Source organism: Cetorhinus maximus, chromosome 1 (genome assembly GCF_964194155.1).
Source record: "Cetorhinus maximus chromosome 1, sCetMax3.hap1.1, whole genome shotgun sequence".
Lineage (NCBI taxonomy): Eukaryota > Metazoa > Chordata > Chondrichthyes > Lamniformes > Cetorhinidae > Cetorhinus > Cetorhinus maximus.
This window is the reverse complement of record NC_135879.1, coordinates 146,910,402-146,935,972: the sequence shown is the minus strand read 5'-3', so window position 1 is coordinate 146,935,972 and position 25,571 is coordinate 146,910,402. Positions and strand designations below refer to the sequence as shown.

General features: G+C 43.7%; 1 protein-coding gene across 2 annotated transcripts in view; it reads right to left on the bottom strand.

Moving 5' to 3' along the window:
• Positions 1 to 25,571, bottom strand: part of cep135 (centrosomal protein 135) — a 165,368-nt gene that overhangs the window by 31,210 nt on the left and 108,587 nt on the right. For both annotated transcript variants that reach the window (XM_078548085.1, XM_078548094.1), the window contains exons 16-20: positions 10,747 to 10,862; positions 10,075 to 10,229; positions 7,512 to 7,567; positions 7,243 to 7,411; positions 17 to 127 (exon numbers count right to left, since the gene is read on the bottom strand). In XM_078548085.1, coding sequence (XP_078404211.1) covers positions 17 to 127; positions 7,243 to 7,411; positions 7,512 to 7,567; positions 10,075 to 10,229; positions 10,747 to 10,862 — 607 coding nt within the window. The remainder of the gene's footprint in view (positions 1 to 16; positions 128 to 7,242; positions 7,412 to 7,511; positions 7,568 to 10,074; positions 10,230 to 10,746; positions 10,863 to 25,571) is intronic.

Sequence of the window (25,571 nt, the reverse complement as noted above, 5' to 3'; positions counted from 1 at the left end):
TTTTACCACTTCTTACCTTGGCAACCATTAAGCTCTCTATTCTTGCCACCTCATTGATGTAGCTATGCACTCTTGATTTGAATTCATCCTTTTCATGCAAAGCTTGTTCTAGCTCATTGTTGATTGCCTAGGATGAAGATTAGTGAAGGTTACCATTAAGTTCTTTATTAATTTAATATAATACATACATAATTACTCCACTGCTTAAGTAAAGACAAAAAAGACAAAGCAATTACAATTATCATAGGTTATACTTTCTGATCACTGCATTCACCATTTTTAAAGCAAAGAAAAAGTTTAAATAGAATGCTTTTTGGATGACACCAGACTAAAGAGCCATTTCAACTGTACCTAAAGTAATGCATACACAAGGTGCTCTGGGCATCAATTGTTTCAAATTTTTAATTTACATTGATATTACTGTGTTCAACAAGACATTCACTAACAGTACGTTAGAAAACGTTAACGCTACTCGGCAAAGCTGAGAAAATCAGAGGCAAGTGCACAGTCATATGCTGTTGTCATATAAAGCCAGTGCAAGTCCTGACTCCTGAAATTCAATAAATCATTGTGCTTTCGATTCACTGGAAATTGAGTATCCTGATTTATGCTGAGACTTCAGAGTGCCATTCTGCATTAGAAAACAAATGTGCAATGTAATGTGTAAATTACTCAGGGCAGAATTTATTACCCCGTCAGGCGGGCCCGGGAGCAGCTGCGCAATGGTCCACCGCCTGTGATCGGGCCCCAACTGCGATTTCACGCTGTGAAAGGCCAGCCAGCATGAAACATGCACTGATAACCTCAGCGCTGTCTGGATGGGGGCGGGAGGAGCGCAAGCGCTGAAGTATGCGCTTGCGCACGGGTGCGCTCAGTGAAAGCTCCCTAAAAGCACAGAGCTGCCTCAGGGAGCTGGAGATTTGTAACATTAAAAACTAAGCTCTCAAAAATAAGGAGAACATGTCACATGAGCAGGGACATGTTAAAAATGAGTTATAAAAATTTTTATTGTTTGTTTAATCAGTGTTTGAAACCTTGTCCCGCCAGTGGATGAGGTTTCGCAGAAAATGCAAAGGCTGCTTGGCCTATTTGCCCACCCGCCAACTGTAAGGTTGGACGGGCAGGGAAAATTTCACTTTAATTAATTGGTTAATGAGCTTAACAGCCCTTTTAATTTTCTGTTGACGTGCAGCCAACTCCTGCGCGTGCCCGCTGACCGAAATATCATGCGAGTGCGCAATGTCGGGACACTTTACCAACGTCATCACGCGATATTTCACACTCATACATGTCGGGCACATAGCCACATGCCGAACTGAAAATCCTGCCCTACATGTGTAATGTAGATATGGCATTGTCGTCGTCAGCTGTCCCTTGATTCGAGGATGGTGTCTACTTAGGGTTGCGAGTTTCTGCCATGGGTCTTCATTTGATTGAATAGACTGTTTCTTGACCTACAAATCTTAGGGCACGTGGGGCAGAATGTCCCATGAAGTAATGAGATCCGGAGTGCAGGATTTGATTCCTTTTCTTTCCTTCTCTGCCACTGCTCTGCCTCATCATTAAGGCTCTGGGTGGAATTTTGTGGTTTGCCATGGCGGGGGCATGGCCGGAAAATGTGGCAAGCTATTCAAAACTCCATTAACTTCAGTGGGACGGGAAGATCCGTAAAATTCTGCCTGTTGTGGCTCAAAACGTGATGCAGTTTGATGGACAAGTTGTCGTCATTCTGAATGATTGGTAGTGAACTCCTCCCAGTCATTAATATCAATGCTGCCACATCGATATTGCAGAGGAACTCAATGAAGGAATACATTGGAAAATCTATTTTTTTGTTAACCATAACATGGCTCATACGTATTATGATTACAGACCAACACATTGGGTCATAACTTCTGACCTCCCCACTGTTGGATTGGGGGGGTGGGGAGGGGGTACCTCAACCATGTGCTGGGGAATCCCTCTAGGAATCTCACAGGTAAGGGCGATTACCCAGAAGTGCAAACTTCCTCTGGGCAATTGCCCTGTGGTGGGAACCATCCAAAAATGTGATTTAAATCACAAACTTTGGATGGTTCCAGCTGTGTTACACAATTAGACACACGGAATTAAAACCTCTTCTAACTTCTCAGTAACTACTGTAATGACCCAGGCCGACCATCCCCACAGGTCTCCCCCCACTCCTTGAACCCCCCAGTGGACTCCCCCCACCCCCCTGACCAACCATCCCATCCCGATGGCATTCCCCACATCCCCGACCATCCACTGGATTCCCCCCCACCACTCCAACTTGACCCGAATCCTTCCCCCCTCCCGTTGCCACTCCCCACTGCAGGCCCGACCTGTTACTCTCCCCGGTGGTCCGAACCCCCCCTCCCCTCCCCTCTGTGATCTGACCCCCACACCTCCCTCCCTCCGTGATCCGACCCCCGTCCCCAAACCCCCCCTCTCTGGTCCGTACCCTGCCCCTTGCGAATAGCGATTTGATGCTAGTCTTTGGGTTGCACGGCCGACATACCTAGTATCACACTGGCACTGAAATTCATACACCACACTACTCATTTGTGTGATAAGTAGAATGTCTTTGAGGCTTGGTGGCAGCATGCTGTTAGTGGCAAATACCACTCATGTTGCTGCTGCAAGGTAGCAGCATGAAACAGCTAGCTTTACCTGTTGCTTAAATTTTTGAGATAACTTGCTCTTCCAGGGTAATCTGAGGTAGACTGGGTACTTTTCAGAGCCAAAAGTGATTGGCTTAGGCCCATTCATGAGTTTGCACAATGTACAGCGCAAAATGATCTGATCAGGGTAGCTATTATCTTGCAGGATGCCTTTGATGTGCTCTATTTCCACATCAAGCTTGCATGGTGACCAAATAGCTCGGGCCCTATTTACAAGGTTGCCGATAAGACCAATCTTATACAGCGTGGAACTATAAAAATCCCAACAGGTATACTGACCAGTGAAGTCAGGCTTGCTGTATAGTGGGGTAGAGAACCCCACTCCCCTGGCAGATTTCTCAACTAGTACATCAAGGAAGGGGAGTTTGTTTGATTGCTCCATTTCAAAGGTGAATTTGAGCATAGGATCCTCAGGATAAAGAACTTATGAAATGTAGTCACTGTTAATGTTGGAAACCATGGTAGATGGAAGGTCCCACAAACGAATTACCAGGTGATCTGTTTCCATGATGCTTATAAGAACATTAGAAATCGAAGCAAAAGTAGACCATATTGCCTCTTGAGCCTGCTCCACCATTCTATATGATCATGGCTGATCTTCTGCCTCAACTTGCCTGCTTGTTCCCATATCCTTTGATTTCCTATGTGACCAAAAATCTGCCTAGCTCAGTCTTAAATAAATTTAACAGTAAATCATCCACAACCCTCCGGGGTAGAGAATTCCAAAGACTCACAACCCTTTGAGTTATGAAACTTCTAGACTGTTTTAGAATCTAGGGTACTTTGGAAAACTACAACCAGAGCATCCACTATGTCTGCAGCTACCTCTTTTAGAATCCTAGGATAAAGGACACCAGGTCCTGGGGGGGGATTTGTCAGATTTTAGTCCTTTAAGTTTCTCCAATATTTTTTTCTCTGCTGATATTAATTACCTTAAGCTCCTCACTCTTATTAGCTCCTTGATTACCCTTTATTATTACCTTCTACTGTTAAGGAATAAGTATTGCCAGAGCACCAGAACTGTGCTGCTATTTCCAAATACTGCCATGGGATCTTTTACATCCATCTGACAGGACAGTTAGAGCTTTAGTTAATTGTAATATCTGAAAGATGCCACTTCCGACAATGCAGCACTCCCTCAGGACTGCATTGAAGTGTCACCCTAGATTATGTGCTCATCTCTGGAATGTAGCATGAACCCATGACTTTCTGACACAAATGGAAGAGAGCCACAAACATAAGAATTAGGAAGAGTAGGCCACTCAGCCCCTCAAGCCTGCAATAAGATTATGGCTGATCTGATTTTAACCTCATATTCCTGCCTACCCCCGATAACCTTTCACCCTCTTTTTTTAAACCAAGAATCTATCTACCTCTGACTTAAAGATATTCAAGGACTCTGCCTCAACCAGCTCTTGAGGAAGAGAATTCCAAAGTTTCATAACCCTCAGAGAAAATCTTTCCTCATCTCTGTCCTAAATGAGTGACCCCTTTATTTTGAAATAGTGACCCCGAGTTCTAGATTCTGGTGCAACAGGAAATATCCTTTCCACATTCACCCTGTCAAGGCCCCTCAGGATCTTATATGTTTCAATCAAGTCACCTCTTACTCTTCTAAACTCCAGCGGATACAAGCCTAGCTGGTCCAGCCTTTCCTCATAAGATAACCCGACCAAACCAGGTATTGATCTAGTAATAAAAACAAAAAGCTAAAAGCTACTGCGGATGCTGGAAATCCAAAACAAAAACAGAATTACCTGGAAAAACTCAGCAGGTCTGGCAGCATCGGTGGAGAAGAAATCAGTTGATTAACATCTGAAAACTGATTTCTTCTCCACCGATGCTGCCAGACCTGCTGAGTTTTTCCAGGTAATTCTGTTTTTGTTTTGTTATTAATCTAGTAAACCTTCTCCGAACCACTTCTAATGCATTTACATTTTTTCTTAAATAAGGAGACCAATACTGTACACAGTACTTCAGATGTGGTCTCACCAATGCCTTGTATAACTGAAGTGTAAACTCCCCTACTCTTGTATTCAATTCCCCTCACAATAAACAATAACATTCTATTAGCTTTGCTAATTACTTGCTGCACCTGCATACTAACCTTTTGTAATTCATGCGCTGGGACACCCAGATCCCTCTGCATGTCAGAGCTCAGCAATCTCTCAACGTTTAGATAATATGCCACTTTTTTACAGGTCCTGCCAAAGTAGACAAACTCACATTTTCCTACATTACAGTCCATTTGCCAGATCTTTGCCTACCCACCTAATCTATCTATTTCCTTTGGTAGCCCTCCTTACACTCTCTTCACAACTTACTTTCCTAGCTACCTTTGTGTCATCAGCAAATTTAGCAACCATCACATCGGTCCCTTCATCCAAATCATTTATATAAATTGTAAAGAGTTGAGGCTCCAGCACTGATCCCTGTGGCACACCACTCGTCACATCCTGCCAACCAGAAAATAAGCCAATTTTGCCTATTCTCTGTTTCCTGTTAATTAGCTAATCTTCTATCCATGTCAATATGTTATCCCCTACACCATGAGCTTTCATTTTCTGCAAAAACTTTTGATGGGTCATCTTATCAAATGTCTTCTGAAAATCTAAGTACAGCTCATCCACCGGTTCCCCTTTACCCACAACATCTGTTACAAATTTAAAGAACTCCAATAAATTGGTTAAACATGATTTCCCTTTCACAAAGCCATGTTGACTCTGTCCGATTACCTTGAATTTATCTAAGTGGCCCGATATAAAGTCTTTAATAATTGTTTCTAACATCTTCCCTGTGACAGATGTTAAGCTAATTGACCTAAAGTTTCTTGTTTTCTGTCTCCCTCTCTTTCTGAACAAAGGAGTTGCATTTGTTATATTTGCTATTTTCCAATCTAATGAAACCTTCCCTGAATCTAGAGAATTTTGGGAAGTTAAAACCAACGCATCAACTATCTCACTAGCCACTTCTTTTAAAAACCTATAATGAAATCCATCAGGACCTGTGGACTTGTCAACCAGCAGTTCCAACAATTTGCTCAGTACCACTACAACTAGACTACAACTGAGCCAAGGCTGACACATAGCTGCCATGCCTATTGTCAGAGAAGACATGCGGAACATCTTTAAAGGCAGGATTATACACAGCATTTAAAAGGTAAATATATTCCTTTGATCAACATGTGTACACCAAACAAATGGATTAACAAATTAATAAAAGTAAAATAAGGAGGAAGAACAACTTATACAAATCCTGCAGGGTGGACTAGTGAAGAGGTTTACCGGGATGAATGTGGAAACATATGGAAATAGTTAAAAAAGAGTCAGAAGGGCAAAGGGGCTTTGGGGATAAAACCGTAAAACAAAACAGCACAAAATGTCTTTATTATAACCGTAAAAGAATAATCAGGGAAGACATTTAATGCAACTTGCCAAATTTACAAATGACACCAAACTAAGGAGGCAGTTGATTTTGGTATGAGCCATTACAAAATTAATTAGGCAAGGTATTTAAACAGGAGAAATGATGGTAAATGAAATTTGATGGCAACTAGCTTAAAATACTGTACATGAAAGAAAAGCAGAGAACACAAATGTTGCAAGAATGCTTTGAAATAGTCAGGGTAATGTTTATAAATATCTGAAGGCTTTAATAGATACGATGTCTGACCACAGAGGAGCAACGACAAATGCAATGTTGAAAAATATATACAGCCAGTAAAGTACAGGTTAGAGCAAGTCATGTTCAAATTGGTCAGAGCAAGTCATGTTCAAATTGGTCAGACCATACTCAAGTAATGTGTACAGTTCTACTTGACATAACATAAGAGCAACATTCAACCTCTTGAGGTAGTTTAACAGGAGCTACAAGACTGATATCCACTATCAGAGGAATGAGTTATAAGGGAAGACTGGAGAAGCTTGTTTTTTCCTGCCTTGAAATGAAGCAGCTGTAAAATAGGATCATACATAAAAAAAAGTCCTGAAACATTTAACAACAGAGGGTTGAATGTTATGACGGGAACTGTAGGATCTTTCTACATGAATGAGCTAAGTGGGTCCAAATGGCCGCCCTCATTTTTATGCATTTATCAGTCTTTGATTTTGTAGTGCTTTGACAGTTTATGTGCATTGCATGAGAGGCAGCAGTAGTACTGTACTATCAGAGTATAACTTTGGTGGGTTTTTGTTGAGAAAGCAGTTGGAATCACTTTGAATTTGCTACCTGTTTAATCGAGATTTTAATGCCACATTTGTAGCAAATAATTGTAGGTATTATGCCAATTTTGGAAAAAATGCAATTATAATATCACTTTGCATGAATATCTAGGCACTTGCTTGAAATGTAAAAATTACATTGGACACCACCATTAACTCAGAAAAGGGTGAATTCAGAAACGGTTTAAGAAATGCTTTTTGCTAAATCATTCAAATTTAAAAACAAAGTACAAATAAACTTATGTATGGTGAAAAGAATATTTCTGTTTAACAAGCATGCGTAAAGAAAGTACAATTTGCAGTTTATTAAATGTTTAAACAAATAATTCATATCACTGTACCTGATTTTCCCTTGTCATTTGAGCCAAGTCATCTTGTAAACAACGATTTTCTTTAAAAGCATCATCTCGAGTCTGTTCTAATTCCTCTGATTCCTTATGAATGGAATCTAGCTGTCGACGTAAGGAAATTATTTCCCGGTCTCGGTTACTTAGCGTGTCATTCAAAAGGCTGATTAAAAACGAAAAATTTTTGAAAATTAATATATTAAGTTTTTTAAAAAAAAAACAAAGTTGTTTACCAATTCTGTTGTGTTAACCATTGTACTTACTCCAGTGCAGATTCTAACTCAGTCACTGTAATTTTCATATTAGTTATGGCCTTTTCCTATAAAAGGAGTAAAAATTAAGTGTATCAGTAACTTCTAAGAGCAAAGGAAAAAAACATCATCAGTACACTAGTGTTCAAGAATGGGCATACATGTGCAACTTCAGATTTCAGAAGCCTACCACTTTCCCTTTTTTACCGCTACTGGAATAATTGTTCACACCCCCATCTCCTCTCTGCAGCACCAATTGCTTGACCAGAATTTTAAGTTGATGCAACAACTGTTAATTTAGTTCTACTTAAATGACCATAGAGTACAGAAGATGCTGATAATGCTGGACAGATTCACTAATTTTTTAATACCAAGATTAAACTCCCTTGCTCCTCTCAAAAGGACTTCTGGAAAATTTGAACTACTATTGATGCTAAACATCTGCAACTTTCTCTTTAACCAGAAATTAAAATATTTTCCACACTGCAGGACAATTCAAATCCCGCATAATAAATACAGAAAATGCTGGAAATACTCAGCAAGTCAGGCAGCATTTGTGGAGAAAGAAAGAGTGCTAAGATTTCACATCAATGGGCCTTTCATCAGAATTCATCAAAGGCTGATGGCAGAATAAGTCCCTACCAAAGTGATATGGGTCAGGATCCCACTTGACATTTCAGTTGGCTTTGTTGTGGCTCTTTAACTAAGTCACAACATTAGCATCCCAATTTTGGGTTCCTCAACCAATCAGGGAGGACAGACAGGATCACGTCCTGGAACTGTCAAAGGAAGGAGTTCTAATTAAAGGGACTAAAGTAGGGGTTGCATGGATTTTTGAAACTGCAGCAACCACAAGAATTGAAAGGAGACCTTGGAAGCTGGTCACTGGGTCTCTCACTCTTACCTGGAGATCCTGCTGCAGGTCTGAGTGACTACAGTGAGATGAACTCTCCCAAGAACAGGAGCAAGACAACAACCTCCCTAACCATGAAGACATGGATGGAAGTGGCCAAAGAAGTCAGCAGCAGAAGTGTGGTCTCTTCTACCTGAAGACAGTGCACCAAGAGGATCCAGGATCTCAGGAGGATGGGAAAAGTGAGTGGTATACGGCTTTCAGGTACCAAGCCCCACAATTGAACTTCCCCAGCATTCTCCTGCACAGCATTCCTCAAAACAACACATTTGGTTCCACTCATTCCTCTCTCCAGGCACCCAATATCCCTAACTGAGCAGCCAAAACTCATACTCACCCTCTTTTCCTATTGCCTTCTTGAATCTATGCCTCACAGCCACCTTCCAGAAATGCTGCTCATCTCTGTTATCCATGTAAACCATTACTAACATTCATAACTCTGTTCCCTCTTCTTGTAGAAGAGAGCACACAAACTCAAGGAGAAGCAGAGCCCTGGGAGGTGACCATCCAGTGACAGGCACCTTGTTGGCCACTGGCAACGCATACTCAGCTACTTTACTGGGAAAGAGTAATTGCTCTGGGAAGCTGCAGATGTCGACAATCACCTGCCATACATCACAAGCCTAATGATGCACTGGTATTCATACATGTTGTGGGAGCTGGTCCTCTGCCTGTAGATCATGTTAGGAGTCGTACCTCCTTTGAGCTGGATCTCTGCATCCATCCTTTCTGTTCTGTGGAGTGATATGTGTTTGAGGAGAAGACATTTGCTGCTACTGCTCCTCTTGTTTTTCATCAGAAGTACAAAGTAAATCTACACAAGTTGCTCCCATGCTGAGGTGGACTGGCAGCAGGGATCTGTCAGGCGAGTTAAGTGCTAAACAGGTGAAATGATTTAGAATAAGTTGGCAATCATCTTTCAAGCTCTGAAAGCACTCGCTGAGAAGTGCTGTGAACAGCAGGCCCTCTCACCTGGCCACGGCTGGAGCTCCTCAGTTTCACTGATCAAAGACTTCCCAGCTTGTCAGTTTCACTGAAGAAGCTTTCCGCACTATGCACTTATCTCAGTGACCCTAGTAAGTTCCACATAGATTGGGAAATAGGTCCGCTGTCTGTCAAATCCAGAATCCTTTGTTAAAACAGAACTTAATTTCTTATTAGAATATTTAAATATATTACCTGACAGCTGCCTGGGTGAGAGGGTGGGGTGGGTTGGGTTGGGGAGGAAGTTCCTCACTCAGCTTCAAACCCTGCCAGATAAAACCCAGAGGAGGGCAGGCTGATTTTGGGATCCTGTCTTGATATCACTTTTAGGGGATTTAACTCCCGTGCACGCACCCAAACCCAGCTCCACTTGCCTGTAAAAATTCCACCCTAAAAGTTCATTATCTGAAAAAGGGAGCATACTCAATTCAGTCATGGCTGGATTCAATATTGTGCTGCAAAAAGAAAACACCTGCGCTTTTTGAATATGATTTTTATGTAAGTTGCTTAATTCAGCCAGTAATTGACAAACTGCCAGATATTATAATCTGCTTACTGAATGGTGAACTCAGGACAGAAAGGTTAACTTTCGTGTAGGTGCATACTCGATGGGCCGAAGGGCCTCTTCTGCACTCTGTGATTCTATGAATACTGAAATGATTACATTAGTGAATTTACCCGGTTGGCAAGGTTATCTTCTAAAGTAGCAATTTTTTCGGTTTTGTCATCCACAGCTTCCTGCAGGCAATCCTTTTCCTGGTCTAGAGCAGATATTGTACTTTTTAATAAGTTGATTTCTTCCCGCTGAGCAGAATTCTGTCTATTGAACTCGCCTAAGCAACAAAATACAAAAGTGTTGGGCTTGTTAGACCAATTGCAATCCACCTCCACTGCTTATATAACTTTGCTGTTACACTTGTCTTCTTTTATGACAGTGAAAACTCATAAAACACTGACAATTATAACGCTCAACATAACAGGGTTTCGGTGCTTTCCAATTCATGGCACTATAAGCCACACCTTTGACAGCTGTGGCTTCAAATGCGGAGGCCCCAAACTCTAGAATATTCTGCCACTCTGCCTCCCCCTATCTCCTCATTTAAGGCTCTGCTTTTGGCCACCATCTCATAGCTCCTTGGGTTAAAATCCATATTTTGATTCTGCCTTTCTGGAGTGATTTGTGCACTTCTCATGCTAAAAGTGCCATATAAACACAAGTAGTTGTGTGCTTTTGCAACATTTTAAAATCAGATATAAATGTCTAGTAGTCTGGACTTAACCTGTACTGATTTTGTACATAAATGTTTTGAATTTGAATATGGCTCATTAGATTTATTACATCGCTGTTACCTAGTCTCTCCTCATGTCTGGCAATTCGGTCTTGAAATGTTTGAATTTCTTTGGCTTTTGTAGCCAACCGATGCTGTGTTTCTGCAAGAGACTTCTCCAGGTGTTCATTCAGCAACCTGAAGCATTAACATAATGCAATCAATTGTTAGTAATGATCACTTAGATACCTACAGATGTGTTTAACAGTTGAAAGTGAAGAGTAATCGATAGCACAGTATGATTTGTCTTCGAATTTGGAAGCTTGCCCTATGTATACCGACTAGTAATGGTACCTCCTGATGCATGAAATTATGCTGGCATCTTTAAGGCATCAACCTGATTGACTCCTTCTTCAACTATGTTTCCCTGAATGTATTGGAGTGCTCGTGTCCAAACCTTCTGTAGCTCCTGTCCATCCATTTGCCATATCGGCAAGTAAGCCATGCAGTATGTTAAATGTACATCATGCTCAGCAAAATCACTTCCTTTTGCAGACAACATTTATTGAATGTTTACCTTTTGGGTGGCTAATACTCCACATTTGCTGTATCTTGATGTCAGCTGATCCCTTGATTGCCTAGATTGGTATGATATGCTCCAATGCCATCAACTGCCTAGCCTGGTCTGTTACACCACTGCTTGCTGCTGTTTGTTCTACTCATTTTCACCACCTTCACTGCTCACTGCCTGCTGTGATCATCTTTCTTAATTTCAACTGCTCAGCAATTATTTTTAAAAACCAAGCGGGGTGAGTATGGAGACTTCATTTTAAGCAAAGAGCGGGGATATTTCATTGAAGAAGAGCGGGGAAGGCAGCTGATTGGTGAGTATTTCTAGTATTAAAGCAAAATTAAGGTCTATAGTTTGTGTTTAGGTCTCTAGTTTTTATTTTCTTTCTTAAAAATAGCTTGTTAGGTATAAGATTGATACTGGCGTAAAAAAAAATTACAATAAAGTGTAAAAAGCAGGGATACTAGAGTAATTAATCAATAAATTAATAAAATAAGTTTGCGATGGCAGAACGGGTGATGTGTTGCTGATGCAGCATGTGGAATCTGCTGGACACCAAGGTGACCCAGAGCGAACACATCTGCAGCAAGTGTTTGCAACTTGAGGAACTTCGGATCCGTGTTGAGGAGCTGGAGTCTGAATTGCAGACATTACACCACATCAGGGAGGGAGAGAGTTAGCTGGGCACTTTGCTCCAGGAGGCGGTCACACCCCTCAGATTAATTCAAATTTGGTCTGTAATCAGGGACAGGAGGGTGTGACTGCAGGTGAGGCAGGTATGGGGACCTAGGGGGTAGCATTCGTGAAGCCTCAGCGCCTGCAGTTGTCCAACAGTTATGAGGTTCTTGAAAGCTGTGTGGACAACAGGGGCTGCAGGGAGGATGAGCAAACTGACCACAGCACTGTGGTACAGGGAGCCATTCAAGTGGGGGGAGGAAATAGGAACATGGTAGTGGTAGGGGACAGTATAATTAGGGGGACAGACACTGTTCTCTGCAGCCGTGAGTGTGAATCCCGAAGGCTGTGTTGCCTGCCTGGTGCCAGGGTTAAGGACATCTCCACAGGGCTGGAGGGGAACTTTTATTCATTCACGGGATGTGGGCATCGCTGGCTAGGCCAACATTTATTGCCTATCCCTAATTGCCCTTGTTCAGAGGGCTTTTTAAGAGACAACTATATTGCTCTGAGACTGGAGTCACATGCAGGCCAGACCATGTAAGAACAGCAGATTTCCTTCCCTAAAGGACATTAGTGAACCAGATGGGTTTTTACGACAATCGGCAATGGTTTCGTGGTCATCATCAGACTTTTAATTTCAGGTTTTTATTGAATTAAAATTTCACCATCTTCCATGGTGGGATTCAAACCCAGGCCACCAGAGCGTTAGCCTGGGTGTCTGGAATACTAGTCCAGTGACAATACCACTATGCCATCACCTCCCCTTTGGAGTGGGAGGGGAGGGGAGGGGAGGGATCTAGTTGTTGTCGCCCACATTGGTACCACGGACATTGATAGGGCAGAAAGGAGGTTCTGCTGAAAGAATTTGAACAGTTAGGAGCTAAATTAAAAAGCAGAACCTCCAAGGTAATAATCTTGGGATTACTACCAGAGCCACGAGCAAACCGGCATAGGGTAAATAAAGTCAAGGAGTTAAATGCATGACTCAAAGATTGGCGTGGGAGGAATGGGTTTCAGTTCATGGGGCACTGGTACCAGTACTGGGGTAGAAGGGAGCTGTTGTGGTGGGACGGGCTTCACTTGAACCGTGCTGGGACCAGTGTCCTGGCGAATTGAATAACTAGGGCTGTAGAGAGGGCTTTAAGCTAAATAGAGGGGGTAAGGGTTCTGGAGAGGGGATACGTAGGCTTACAAAGCAAAAGGATATGGCAGCATTGCAGGGTAGCTATTTAGATAATGATACCCAGAGTGTGACAGGAAGGGACAGAGTGTACAAACATTAAAAAAAGCAGCAAATAGGGTCAAAGGGCGAACAAATGATAAAAAGGCAAAAGTAATGGTTATTTACTTAAATGCACGTAGTATTCGGAACAAAATAAATGAATTAACGGCACAAATAAAGGTTAATGGGTATGATCTTATAGCCATTATGGAGCTGTGGTTACAAGGAGATCAAAGCTGGGAACTAAATATTCAGGGGTATGTGACTTTTCAAAAAGATAGGCAGGAAGGAAAGGGTGATGGGGTAGTCTGGTTAGTACGAGATGTAATAGGTACGATAGCAAGAATGGGTCCTGGCTCGGAAGATGTAGAATCCATATGGGCGGAGGTAAGAAATAACAAGGGGAAGACGACACTGGTGGGAGTAATCTATAGGCCCCCTGACAGTAGCTATACTGTAGGACAGAGAATAAATCAGGAGATAATGAGGGCATGTGAAAAAGGCAGTACATTAATCATGGGTGAATTTAATCTTCATGTAGATTGGGAAAATCAAATTGGCAGAGGTAGCCATGAACAAGAATTCACAGAGTGTATTTGGGACAGTTTCCTAGAACAATATGTTGTGGATCCAACCAGGGATCAGGCTATTTGGGATCAGGCTATTTTGGATCTGGAAATGTGTAATGAGGCAGGTTTAATAAATGATCTCAAAGTAAAAGATCCCCGAGAATTCAGTGACCATAACATGGTAGAATTTAGTATTCAGTTTGAAAATGAGAAACTTGGGTCGGAAACAACTGTGCTAAACTTAAATAAGGGTAATTACAAAGGAATGAGGGCAGAGTTGGCTGGAGTGGACTGGGAAAGGAGTTTAGCAGAAAAGACAGTTGATGAACAATGGCAAACATTTAAGAAAATAGTTAATGACTCAACAAAGATTTATCCCAGTGAGGAAGAAGGATTCTCGGAAGGGGATAAACCAACCATGGTTAACCAAGGAAGTTAAGGAGTGTATCAAATTGAAAGAAAAAACATACAATGTGGCAAAGATTAGTGGTAAACCAGAGGATTGGGGAAGTTTTAAAAACCAACAGAAGGTGGCCAAATAAAAAAAGAGGGAGAAAATAAACTTTGAGGGTAAACTAGCAAGTAATATAAAAATGGACAGTAAGAGCTTCTTTAAATATTAAAAAAGAGGGGCCAAAGTGAATATAGGCCCCTGAGAGAATGTGGCTGGGGAAATAATAATGGGGAACTAGGAAACGGCAGAGGAGTTGAATAAATACTTTGCATCAGTCTTCACGGTAGAAGACACTGATAGCATTCCAAAAATACTAAATAATGAAGGGACAAAAGTGGGGGGAGGAAATAAATACAACACCTATGACTATAGAAAAGGTACTAGGGAAACTAACGTGGTTAAAGACCGATAAGTCCCCAGGACCTGATGATTTGCATCCTAGGATATTAAAGGAAGTAGCTGCAGAAATAATGGATGCACTGGTAGTAATCTTCCAAGAATCCTTAGATTTTGGAAAAGTCTCAGAGGATTCGAAAACTACCCATGTAGTACACTTATTCAAAAAGGGAGGGAGACAAAAAATAGGTAACTATGGGGCAGTTAGCTTAACATCCGTCATTGGTAAAATGTTGGAGCCTATTATAAAGGATGTAATAGCAGAGCATTTAGAAATGCAGAATATAATCAAGCAGAGTCAGCATGGCTTCATGAAGGGGAAATCATGCCTGACAAATTTATTAAAATTCTTTGAGGAGGAACAAGCAGATGTAATATATTTGGATTTCCAAAATGCGTTCGATTAGGTACCGCACATAAGGCTACTTAATAAGATAAGAGCCCATGGTGTTGGTGGTAGTATATTAGCATGGATAGAAGATTGGCTAACTAATAGAAGACAGAGTTGGGATAAGGGGGGCATTTTCAGGGTTGTAACCTGGAGTGCCACAGGGGTCAGTGTTGGGGGCCACAATTATTTACAATATATATTAATGACTTGGATGAGGGAAATGAATGTACTATCACCAAGTTTGCAGATGACACAAAAATAGGTGGGAAGGAAAGTGGTGAGGATGACACAAAGAAACTACAGAGGGATATAGACAGGTTAAGTTAGAGTGCAAAAACCTGGCAGATGAAATAATGTGGGAAAATGTGAGGATATGCACTTTGGCAGGAAGAATAGAAGAGCTGAATATTATTTAAATGGAGAAAGACTGAAGAACGGTGCAGCAGAGAGGGATTTGGGGATCCTTGTGCATGAATCCCAAAAAGAAAGCATAGAAGTTCAGCAGGTAATAGGGAAGGAAAATGGAATGTTGGCCTTTATTTCAAAGGGAATGGAGTATAAAAATAGGGAAATCTTGCTAAAATTATACAAGGCACTAGGTAGACCACAGCTAGAATACTGTGAACAGTTTTGGTCCCCTTATCTAAGGAAAGATGAACTGGCATTGGAGACAGTCCAGAGAAGGTTCACTAGATTGATGATTGATCCCGGGTATGGAGGGATTTTCTTATGAAGAAAGGTTGAGTAGGTTGGGCCTGTACTCATTGGAGTTCAGAAGAACGAGAGGCGACTTTATTGAAACATATAAGATTCTTAGGGGGTGTGGCAGGTTAGATGCTGAGAGGTTGTTTTCCCTCGTGGGAGAGTCTAGGACCAGAGGGCATAATCTCAGAGTAAACAGTTTAAAACAGAAATGAAGAGGAATTTCTTCTCCCAGAGGGTAGTAAATCTGTGGAATTATTTACCACAGAGGGCTGTAGAGGCTGGGTTGTTAAGTGTATTCAAGCCTGAGATAGACAGATTCTTAATCAATAAGGGAATCAAAGGTTATGGGAAAAGGCAGGAAAGTGGAGTTGAGGATTATCAGATCAGCCATGATCTCAATGAATGACGGAGCAGACGCAATGGGCCAAATGGCCTACTTCTGCTGCTACGTCTTATGGTCTCGCTATCCATTAGGTCCCCAAAAGCACTTAATTTGTGTTTCTTCCACTGTTGGTTTCAATATTTTGAGCTTTCCAGCCCAGAGTTAAGCAAAGGATCGAGAGGGACAAGGTCATGGAGGGATTTGAAAACAAGGGTAAGAATTTTAAAATCGAGGCGTTACTGAACCTGGAACTTATGCAGGTGGAGTTGAGTACAGGGGTGATGGGCGAATGGGTCTTAGTGTGAATTAGAACATGGTAGTGGAATTTTGGGTGATCTCAAGTTTACACAGGAATAACAACTTACGTTTGTATAGCCCTTAAGAGTGTTTCCAAGGTGCTTCACAGGAGCATTACAAAACAAAATATGACACCGAGCCACTTAAGGAGATTTTAGATCAGATGACCAAAGGCTTGGTCAAAGCGGCAGGCTTTCAGGAGGGTCTTGAAGGAGGAAAGTGAGGTAGAGAGGTGAAGGTGTAGGAAGGAATTCCTGGGGCAAGCTTTTCCCTTCGTCAGGTGGGTGCGGCGGGCGGGCCCAAGAATGGCCGCGAAATGGACCGCCACCTGTGATTGGGCCCCAACTGTGATTTCACGCTGGCTGGCCAATTAATAAAAATGCGCGCACTGAAAGCTCCCTGAAGACACAGAGCTGCCTCAGGGGGCTGAAGAACATTACAATGAAAAATGAACATTTTAAAAATAAGGGAAACATGACTCAGTCACATGAATAGGGAGACATTAAAAATGATATTTAAAAGTTTTATTTGTTTTTTTAATTACTGTTGGAAATCTCATCCCGCCAGTGTATGAGGTTTCCTAAAAACGCCAAGGCCTCCTGGCCTATTCACCCGCTCGCCAACCATAAGGTTGGATGGGCAGCAAAAAATACAAATTAATTGCTAGCTTAATGGCCTTAATGTGCCCGCTAACCGAAATATCGCACACTTTTTTACTCCCGATTGGGGTTGGGCACGTGCCCACCTGTGGGACGTAAAATTCCGCCCCTGAGCTTACGGTCGGGAACAAAATGCACAGGCACCAATGGTGGAGCAGGTAATATCAGGGATGCCCAAAAGGAAACAAGTAGATCAGCATAGTTGTCTCAGCTGAGGGACCGGAGGAGATTACAAAGATAGAGAAGGGCAAGGACATGGAGGGATTTGAAAACAAGGATGCGAATTTTAAAACCAAGACATTGCTTGATATTATTGGAGGCGGCCTTGACTACTGTACAATTAAAGACAGTGGGCAGAACAGGCATCCAGCTGGCAGAATTAGAGGGCCTGCAACCATGTCCTGTTGGTAGCCCCAATGGGAGACGTGGGGGCTCCTGTAGGAGGCAGGAGAATGCAAAGGTGCCTCAAGATGGAGGTGCCGCTGGGAGATGTGTGAAATTATAAAAATTATTTGTGGCCATGGCTGCCAGATCATTATTGTGGAGTTTATTTTTTATTCATTCACGGGATGTGAGCTTCGCTGGCTGGGCCAGCATTTACTGCCCATCCCTAGTTGCCCTTGAGAAGGTGGTGGTGAGATGCCTTCTTGAACTGCTGCAGTCCATGTGGTGTAGGTACACCCATAGTGCTGTTAGGGAGATCCAGGATTTTGACCCTGCGACAGTGAAGGAGCGGCGATATATTTCCAAGTCAGGATGGTGAGTGACTTGGAGGGGAACTTGGTGGTGGTGTCCTATCTATCTGCTGCCCTTGTCCTTCTAGGTGGTAGTCATCGTGGGTTTGGAAGGTGCTGTCTAAGGAGCCTTGGTGAATTCCTGCAGTGCATCGTGTAGATGGTACATACTGCTGCTACTGTGCATCGGTGGTGGAGGGAGTGAATGTTTGTGGATGTGGTGCCAATCAAGGTGTGAAGCTTTGAGTGCTTTGGGAGCTCCACTCATCCAGGCAAGTGGGGAGTATTCCATCACACTCTTGACTTGTGCCTTGTAGATGGTGGACAGGCTTTGGGGAGTCAGGAGGTGAGTTACTCGTCACACAGTTCCTAGCCTCTGACCTGCCTATTTATATGGCTAGTCCAGTTCAGTTTCTGGTCAATGGTAACTCCCTGGATGGTGATAGTGGGGGATTCAGTGATGGTAATGCCATTGGACATCAAGGGGCAATGGTTGGGTTCTCTCTTGTTGGGAGATGGTCATTACTTGACACTTGTGTGGCATGAATGTTACTTGTCAGTTGTCAGCCCAAGCCTGGATATTGTCCCGTTCTTGCTGCATTTGGACATGGACTGCTTCAGTATCTGAGGAGTCGCAAATGGTGCTGTATATTGTGCAATCATCAGCGAACATCCCCACTTCTGACCTTATGATGGAAGGAAGGTCATTGATGAAACAGCTGAAGCTGGTTGAGCCAAGGACACTACTCTGAGGAACTCCTGCAATGATGTCCTGGAGCTGAGATGACTGACCTCCAATAACCACAACCATCTTCCTTTGTGCTAGGTATGACTCCAACCAGGGGAGAGTTTTCCCTGATTCCCATTGACTCCAGTTTTGCTAGGGCTCCTTGATGTCAAGGGCAGTCACTCTCATCTCACCTTGGGAGTTCAGCTCTTTGGTCCATGTTTGAACCAAGGCTGTAATGAGGTCAGGAGCCGAGTGGCCCTGGCGGAACCCAAACTGGGCATCAGTGAGCAGGTTATTGCTAAGCAAGTGCCGCTTGATAGCACTGTTGATGACCCCTTCCATTACTTTACTGATGATTGAGAGTAGACTGATGGGGCGGTAATTGGCCAGGTTGGTTTGCTCTGCTTTTTGTGTACAGGACATACCTGGGCAATTTTCCATATGGCTGGGTAGATACCAGTATTGTAGCTGTACTGGCACAGCTTGGCTATGGGTGCAGCAAGTTCTGCAGCACAAGTCTTCAGTACTATTGCTGGAATATTGTCAGGGCCCATAGCCTTTGCACTCTCCAGTGCCTTCAGCCATTTCTTGATATCACGTGGAGTGAATCGAATTAGCTGAAGACTGGCATCTGTGATGCTGGGGACCTCCGGAGGCCGAGATGGATCATTCACTCGGCACTTCTGGCTGAAGATTGTTGCGAATGCTTCAGCCTTATCTTTTGCATTGCTGTGCTGGGCTCCTCCATCATTGAAGATGGGAATATTTGTCGCACTTACTCCTCTAGTGAGTTGTTTAATTGTCCACCACCATTCACAACCGATGTGGCAGGACTGCAGAGCTTAGATCTGATCCATTGGTTGTGGGATCGCTTAGCTCCGTCTATCACTTGCTGCTTATGCTGTTTGGCATGCAAGTAGTCCTGTGTTATAGCTTCACCAGGTTGACACCTCATTTTTAGGGATGCCTGGTGCTGCTCCTGGCATGCCCTCCTGCACTCTTTATTGAACCAGGGTTGATCCCCTGGCTTGATGGTAATGGTAGAGTGGGGGATATGCTGGGCCATGAGGTTACAGATACACCACCCAGCTCTCATGCCCACATGTCCATCCTTGGCCTGCTGCAATGTTCCAGTGATGTTCAATGCAAACTGGAGGAACAGCACCTGATCTTCCGACTAGGCACTTTACAGCCTTCCGGACTGAATATTGAGTTCAACAACTTTAGATCATGAACTCTCTCTTCTATCCCCACCCCCTTTCCGATCTCCCTTTTTCCAATAATTTATATATATTTTTCTTTTCCCACCTATTTTCATTATTTTTAAATGTTTTTCCATCCATTGTTTTGTCTCTACCTTTTAGCCTATTTCAATCCCACCCCACCCTAGGGCTGTCTATCCCTTTCTCGACCTGCTTTTTACCCTTAATGTCACCATTAGCATATTTCTTAGCTAATATCAACACTCCTTTGTCTATGACATCTTATAGCAATCTCCACCTATCACTGGCCCTCACACAACACAATGGAGGGTATTCTCAACGTGAAGGCGGAACTTCGTCTCCACAATGACTGTGCGGTGGTCACTCCTACCGATACTGTCATGGACAAATGCATCTGCGGCAGGCAGGTTGGTGAGGATGAGGTCAAGTATGTTTTTCCCTCTTGTTGGTTCCCTTACCACCTGCTGCAGACCCAGTCTAGCAGCCATGTCATTTAGGGCTCAGCCAGCTTGGTCAGTAGTGGTGCTACTGAGCCACTCTTGGTGGTGGACATTGAAGTCCCCCACCCAGAGTACATTCTGCGCTCTTGCCACCCTCGGTGCTTCCTCCAAATGATGTTCAACATGGAGGACCACTGATTCATCAGCTGAGGGAGGGCGGAACGTGGTAATCAGCAATAGATTTCCTTGCCCAAATTTGATCTGATGCCATGAGACTTCATGAGGTCCGGAGTCGATGTTGAGGACTCCCGATTGCATACCATTGTGCCACCACCTCTGCTGGGTCTGTCCTGCAGGTGGGACAGGACATACCCAGGAATGGTGATGGTGGAGTCTGGGACATTATCTGTCAGGTATGATTCCGTGAGGATGACTATGTCAGGCTGTTGCTTGACTAGTCTGTGAGACAGCTCTCCCACTTTTGGCACTGGACCCCAGATGTTAGTAAGGAGGACTTTGCAGGGTTGACAGGGCTGCGATTGCCATTGTTGTTTCTGGTGCCTAGGTCAATGCCGGGTGGTCTGTCCGGTTTCATTCCTTTTTTGTGACTTTGTAGCGGTTTGTTACAACTGAGTGGCTTGCTGGGCCATTTCAGAGGGCACTTAAGACTACATTGCTATGGGTCTGGAGTAACATGTAAGCTAGACCAGGTAAGGACTACAGATCTCCTTCCCTAAAGAACATTAGTGAACCAGAGTGGGGCCCTATCCACAGGATGTCCTGTGGTCACAGCTGTGGCCCTGTGGAAGAAGTGGCTCTGGGGGAGGGGAATAAATAAAGGAGGTTTTCCTGGCCCCTCAGCTGCTGCTTCCAGGGATCTTCCTGGATTTTGCCTTCAGTTTAGGGCCTGCCTGTCACCAGTAAGATCCTGGCAGCACCCACAATTTTGGTCCCAATTTTCCTCCCGATCCCACCTCCAGCCTCGCTTCTGCAGGTCTCATAAAATTCTGTCCTATCGTCCTTCTTTCCAATGTTTAAGCGGAGGAAATTTCTGCTCATCCAGTAATAGATGTCAAACAAGCAGTCTGACAATTTAGAGAGTCGAGAGGTGAAGTAGAACAGAGCGTCTTTTGTGTACATGTAGAACCTGACTCTGTGCTCATCAGAAAAAGGATGGGGCCAAGGGAAGATCCTTGGGGGATATCAGAAGTAACAATGCAGAACAGGAAGAAAAGTTATTGCGGGTTATGACTCTGGTTATACTGAATAGCTAAGAATGGAACTAGCTGAGTGCACTCTCACCCAACTGGATGACAGTGGAGAGCTGTTGGAGGAGGATGGTGTAGCCAACCATGTCAAAGGTTTCAGACAGGTTGAGAAGAATAAAGAGGAATAGCTCACCTTTGTCACAGTTACATGGGGTGACATTTGTGACTTTGATTAGTGCAGTTTCATTACTGTGGTGGGTGGAAGCCTGATTGGAGGGATCCAAACAGCAGTTCTGGGAAAGGTGGGCACAGATCCGGAAGGCAGCAGCACATACAATGACTTTGGAGAGGAAATGAAGTTGAAAATGAGGTGCTATTTTGTAACAGAAGAGTCAAGGGTTGGTTTTTGAGGAGAGCAGTGATCTCAGCAGATTGAAGGACAAAGGGCAATACATGTGGATAGAGAACTATTAATATCAGCTAACATGACAACCAGGAAGGGGAACAGTCAACAGTTTTGTGAGAAGATGACCGAGGGAGCAGGACGTGGATCACATGGACAAGATGATCTTGGAGGGGACTAGGGGAGATAACAGGCAAATTATGGAACAATGGAAGTTGGGGACACATGTTGGGGGGGGGATGGGGAACCTTGGAGGAAGATCAGCCTGGTGCGCACAGGGCAGGAAGGGAAGTGGGAAAAGCAGCAGCAGCAGACAACATTGCCAACATCTCTAAGTTCGACATTCATCATTGCATTAGGGAGATGTTACCTGTCTTGTGTGTCAGGAGATGGAACTTCACAGTTTTCTCTCTTACCATGGAAAAGCAAAAGGAGGTAGCTTTGCCAGACTGGCAGGATTCCGAATGGTGTGGGAAGCCATCGACTGCACACACGTGGCTCTGCAGGTTTCATATATTAACGGGGAGGTGCACTGAAACTGCAAGGATTACCACTCATTGAGCATGCAGTTGGTGTGTGACTATGTACAGATCATCATGCCAGTGTATGCCTACTATCCTGAAAGCAGCCATGACGCATTCATCCTGCACTAGTCAGGCATATCCACCATATTTGAGTCATCAGGACGAACCAAAGGCTGGCTGCTTGATGGCAAGGGTACCTCCTCTATCACCCGACCACACATGGGCAATGGGCAAACAATGAAAGCCATACTCCCACCAGGGAATTTGTGAAACGAATCGTCGGTAACCTGAAACAATGGTTTTGCTGCCTGGGCCACTCGGAGGAGGCCCTTCAGTATCTGTTGAGTACATCTTTAAAATCATGGTGCTCTCCGCCGGCCTCCACAACCTCGCTCTCATGGGGGCACAACTCTTGTCACCAGGCCTTCGGCAAGTACCGCCGGAGAAAGAGTGAGGGGAGGCAATGGCATAGTGGTATTGTCACTGCCTAATATCACAGAGACCCAGGGCAATGCTCTGGGGTTCGAATCCCACCGAGGCAGATGATGAAATTTGAATTAAATCTGGAATTCAAAGTCTGATGACGACCGCAAAACCATTGCCAATTGTCATAAAAACCCCCATCTGGTTCACTAATGTCCTTTAGGGAAGGAAATCTGTCTGGCCTACATGTGACTCCAGACCTACAGCAATGTAGTTGACTCTTAAATGCCCTCTGAACAAGGGTAATTAGGGATGGGCAGTAAATGCTAGCAGCGATGCCCACATTCTATGAAAAGGATGATTGGATCCCTTCATTCTCAATCAACAGACTGTAACCAACTACTCAGACTATGGTTCCCTGAAAATCTCATCCTCACATCAGTGTTGCTCCATAGTTCCTCACCTTATGATCCCTCTGTTACAGAATATCACAACATCCTGAAATAAAAGACAGCACAAAAAAATTCCACAACAACTTTAACCAAGTAATACATACAAAATTGCGCTGTTCACCACTGTGCATTCTCTAAGTGCCTGACTTATGGGTGCTATTTCCTGACTTAGTGCTCCTACTCAGTGCTAAACATTGGCTGGCAGAAGGCTCATGACTTTCACTGGGGGAGAACGCAGGTGGCCTTGCTGGATGACCTTGAGCAGCTCTGGGCCTTGAGGGCCTGGCTTTGAACCGAATCACTTCGGTATAGGTGGCAGTAATCTGGTCGGCTGGCAGGAAGGCATCAGCGAGGGAATTGGGGGAATGGCAGTAATGGGAGCACAAATGCTGTCAAATGGAGAGGACATCAGGTTCATGCTCCATGGAGTCACTGCCACTTCTCCAGGGCAGCACCTCAGCGACCCTAGCAATCTGGAGGTAGATTGCTGGACTGCTGTGAGAGCCTGTAAGCCACTTTAGGCACTGGTATCTGCAGCCACGATGACAGCAGTCTGACCTTGTATGGCAGCAAGCTGGACTGCACTGCAACAAGCTTGGATCTCATGCCCTCAGTTTGAACTTTCACTGCAGCTCCAAGATGTTGGGCGGCCTCTGCCTGTGCTGCAACGATAGCTGACACATTGGCCACCTGATGCTGCATCACAGCTGGGAATGCAAGTGCTGTCCAGTAGTTGGGTATCACTTCCACACTGGAAAGGATAGATTCCAAGCTGTGTGTGAAGCCGTGTGCAAGTTGGAGTTAGACTCCTTCATGCTCCTTTATAGTGACAACAGGCTTTGTTGCAGGTCCAATACACCAAACATCTCCATGTAAATGCCCAGTATTCTCCAGTATGATGTCCTCTGCAGCAGAACTCTTCTGTGACCTTGTTCTTCAGTGTGCTGGCACATGCACTACTCCTTTCCTCTAGATTAATTGCAACCCATTTGAGCTTGGTAACTCAACACATGCTGATCTCTTTCTATTCTACCCTCTATAAAGTTCATGAAGTGCCATTATCTGAGCTGGGTGTCTCCAAGTGTCAGATCAAGTGATGACATTTCTTCATCAGATATTTGATGTTGTCCATAGTGAGGCTGCACTAGCTGACTAGTCAGCAGTTCTCAAGGTATCTGAAAGCAAAAATGCAGAAGGGGGTGGGTGAAAATCAAGAAGTCCACAGCCACACCATCTGCAGTTTGCACTTCATGCCAGATAACAGGATAAGGATGAAGTGGGATTTGAGAAGATGCATTAGGCAGGAACATATCATCATCCTGGATGTTCTTGGTGACATTGGATGTAACCCTATAATGCAGAACATCTCCTCCAAAGGGCAGGTGTCTCTGCCCCCTGACAGGTTCTCTGTAGCTCCCTGTGGGTATGTGCAATCTTGACCTTCAAGACAGAGGAAAGAATATCAATGGGTGGGCTGTGATGTGTTTGGATGATTTACCTGCCATAGCTGGATGTATGAGGGAGCAGCAAGAGGTGGGTGTGAGGTTAGCAGCATTGGTAATTGTGCGCATTAACAGGCCTAATCAAATTTTGAGAGCTTATTTCAAAGTATGTGGTTCAGCATGTTTTGATGACCATCTACGGCAAACTCGCAACATCTGACATGCCCAGAGGAAGGCCAGAGATGGTGTAACTGCAAAATTCCCCTAAGCACCAATGACGACAATATGAACCACCAGTGGGCATCAGTCTTGTATAGTAGAGTATCCCCATGTTTTTCTTGCACTGGACTCTTCATTCACTTAGAGTTTGGACATATTCAAGCAACGCATATACCATGAGATGTGGCCTCCTTATTTTTCCCACCAAAATTTTCAATATTACATTTATCTCATTGAAATTTACTTGCCAATTACACATCAATTTTGCAAGTTTGTTAATGTCATCTTATATTTTGACACAATCTTCCTCTGTATTAACTACAGCACCCCCAAATTTGGTGCCATTCTCAAATTTTGAAAAAGTACTTCCAATTTCCGTGTCTAAATTGTTTATGTAAATTGTGAACTGTAGTCCTGCACTAATTTTTGTGGTAAACCATTTCCCACCATTTACTAATGAGTAACTGTCATTAATCCTCTACACTCTGTTTTTTGTTGTGTAGCCTCCTTGTCCACCTTCACATGTTTTGTCTTAGTCATGTGTCTTACCCTACCTTACTGAAGGCTTTTTGGGCATTCAAATATATTGCATTACCCTTATCTTTTTTATATTCTTTCAAGGGACGTGGCTGTCACTGGCTAGGTCAACATTTATGGCCCATCCCTAATTGCCCTTGAGAAGATGGTGGTGAGCCGCCTTCTTGAACCACAGCAGTCCATGTGGTGTAGATACACCCACAGTGCTGTTAGTGACAAAGTTCCAAGGTTTTGACCCAGCAAGGGTG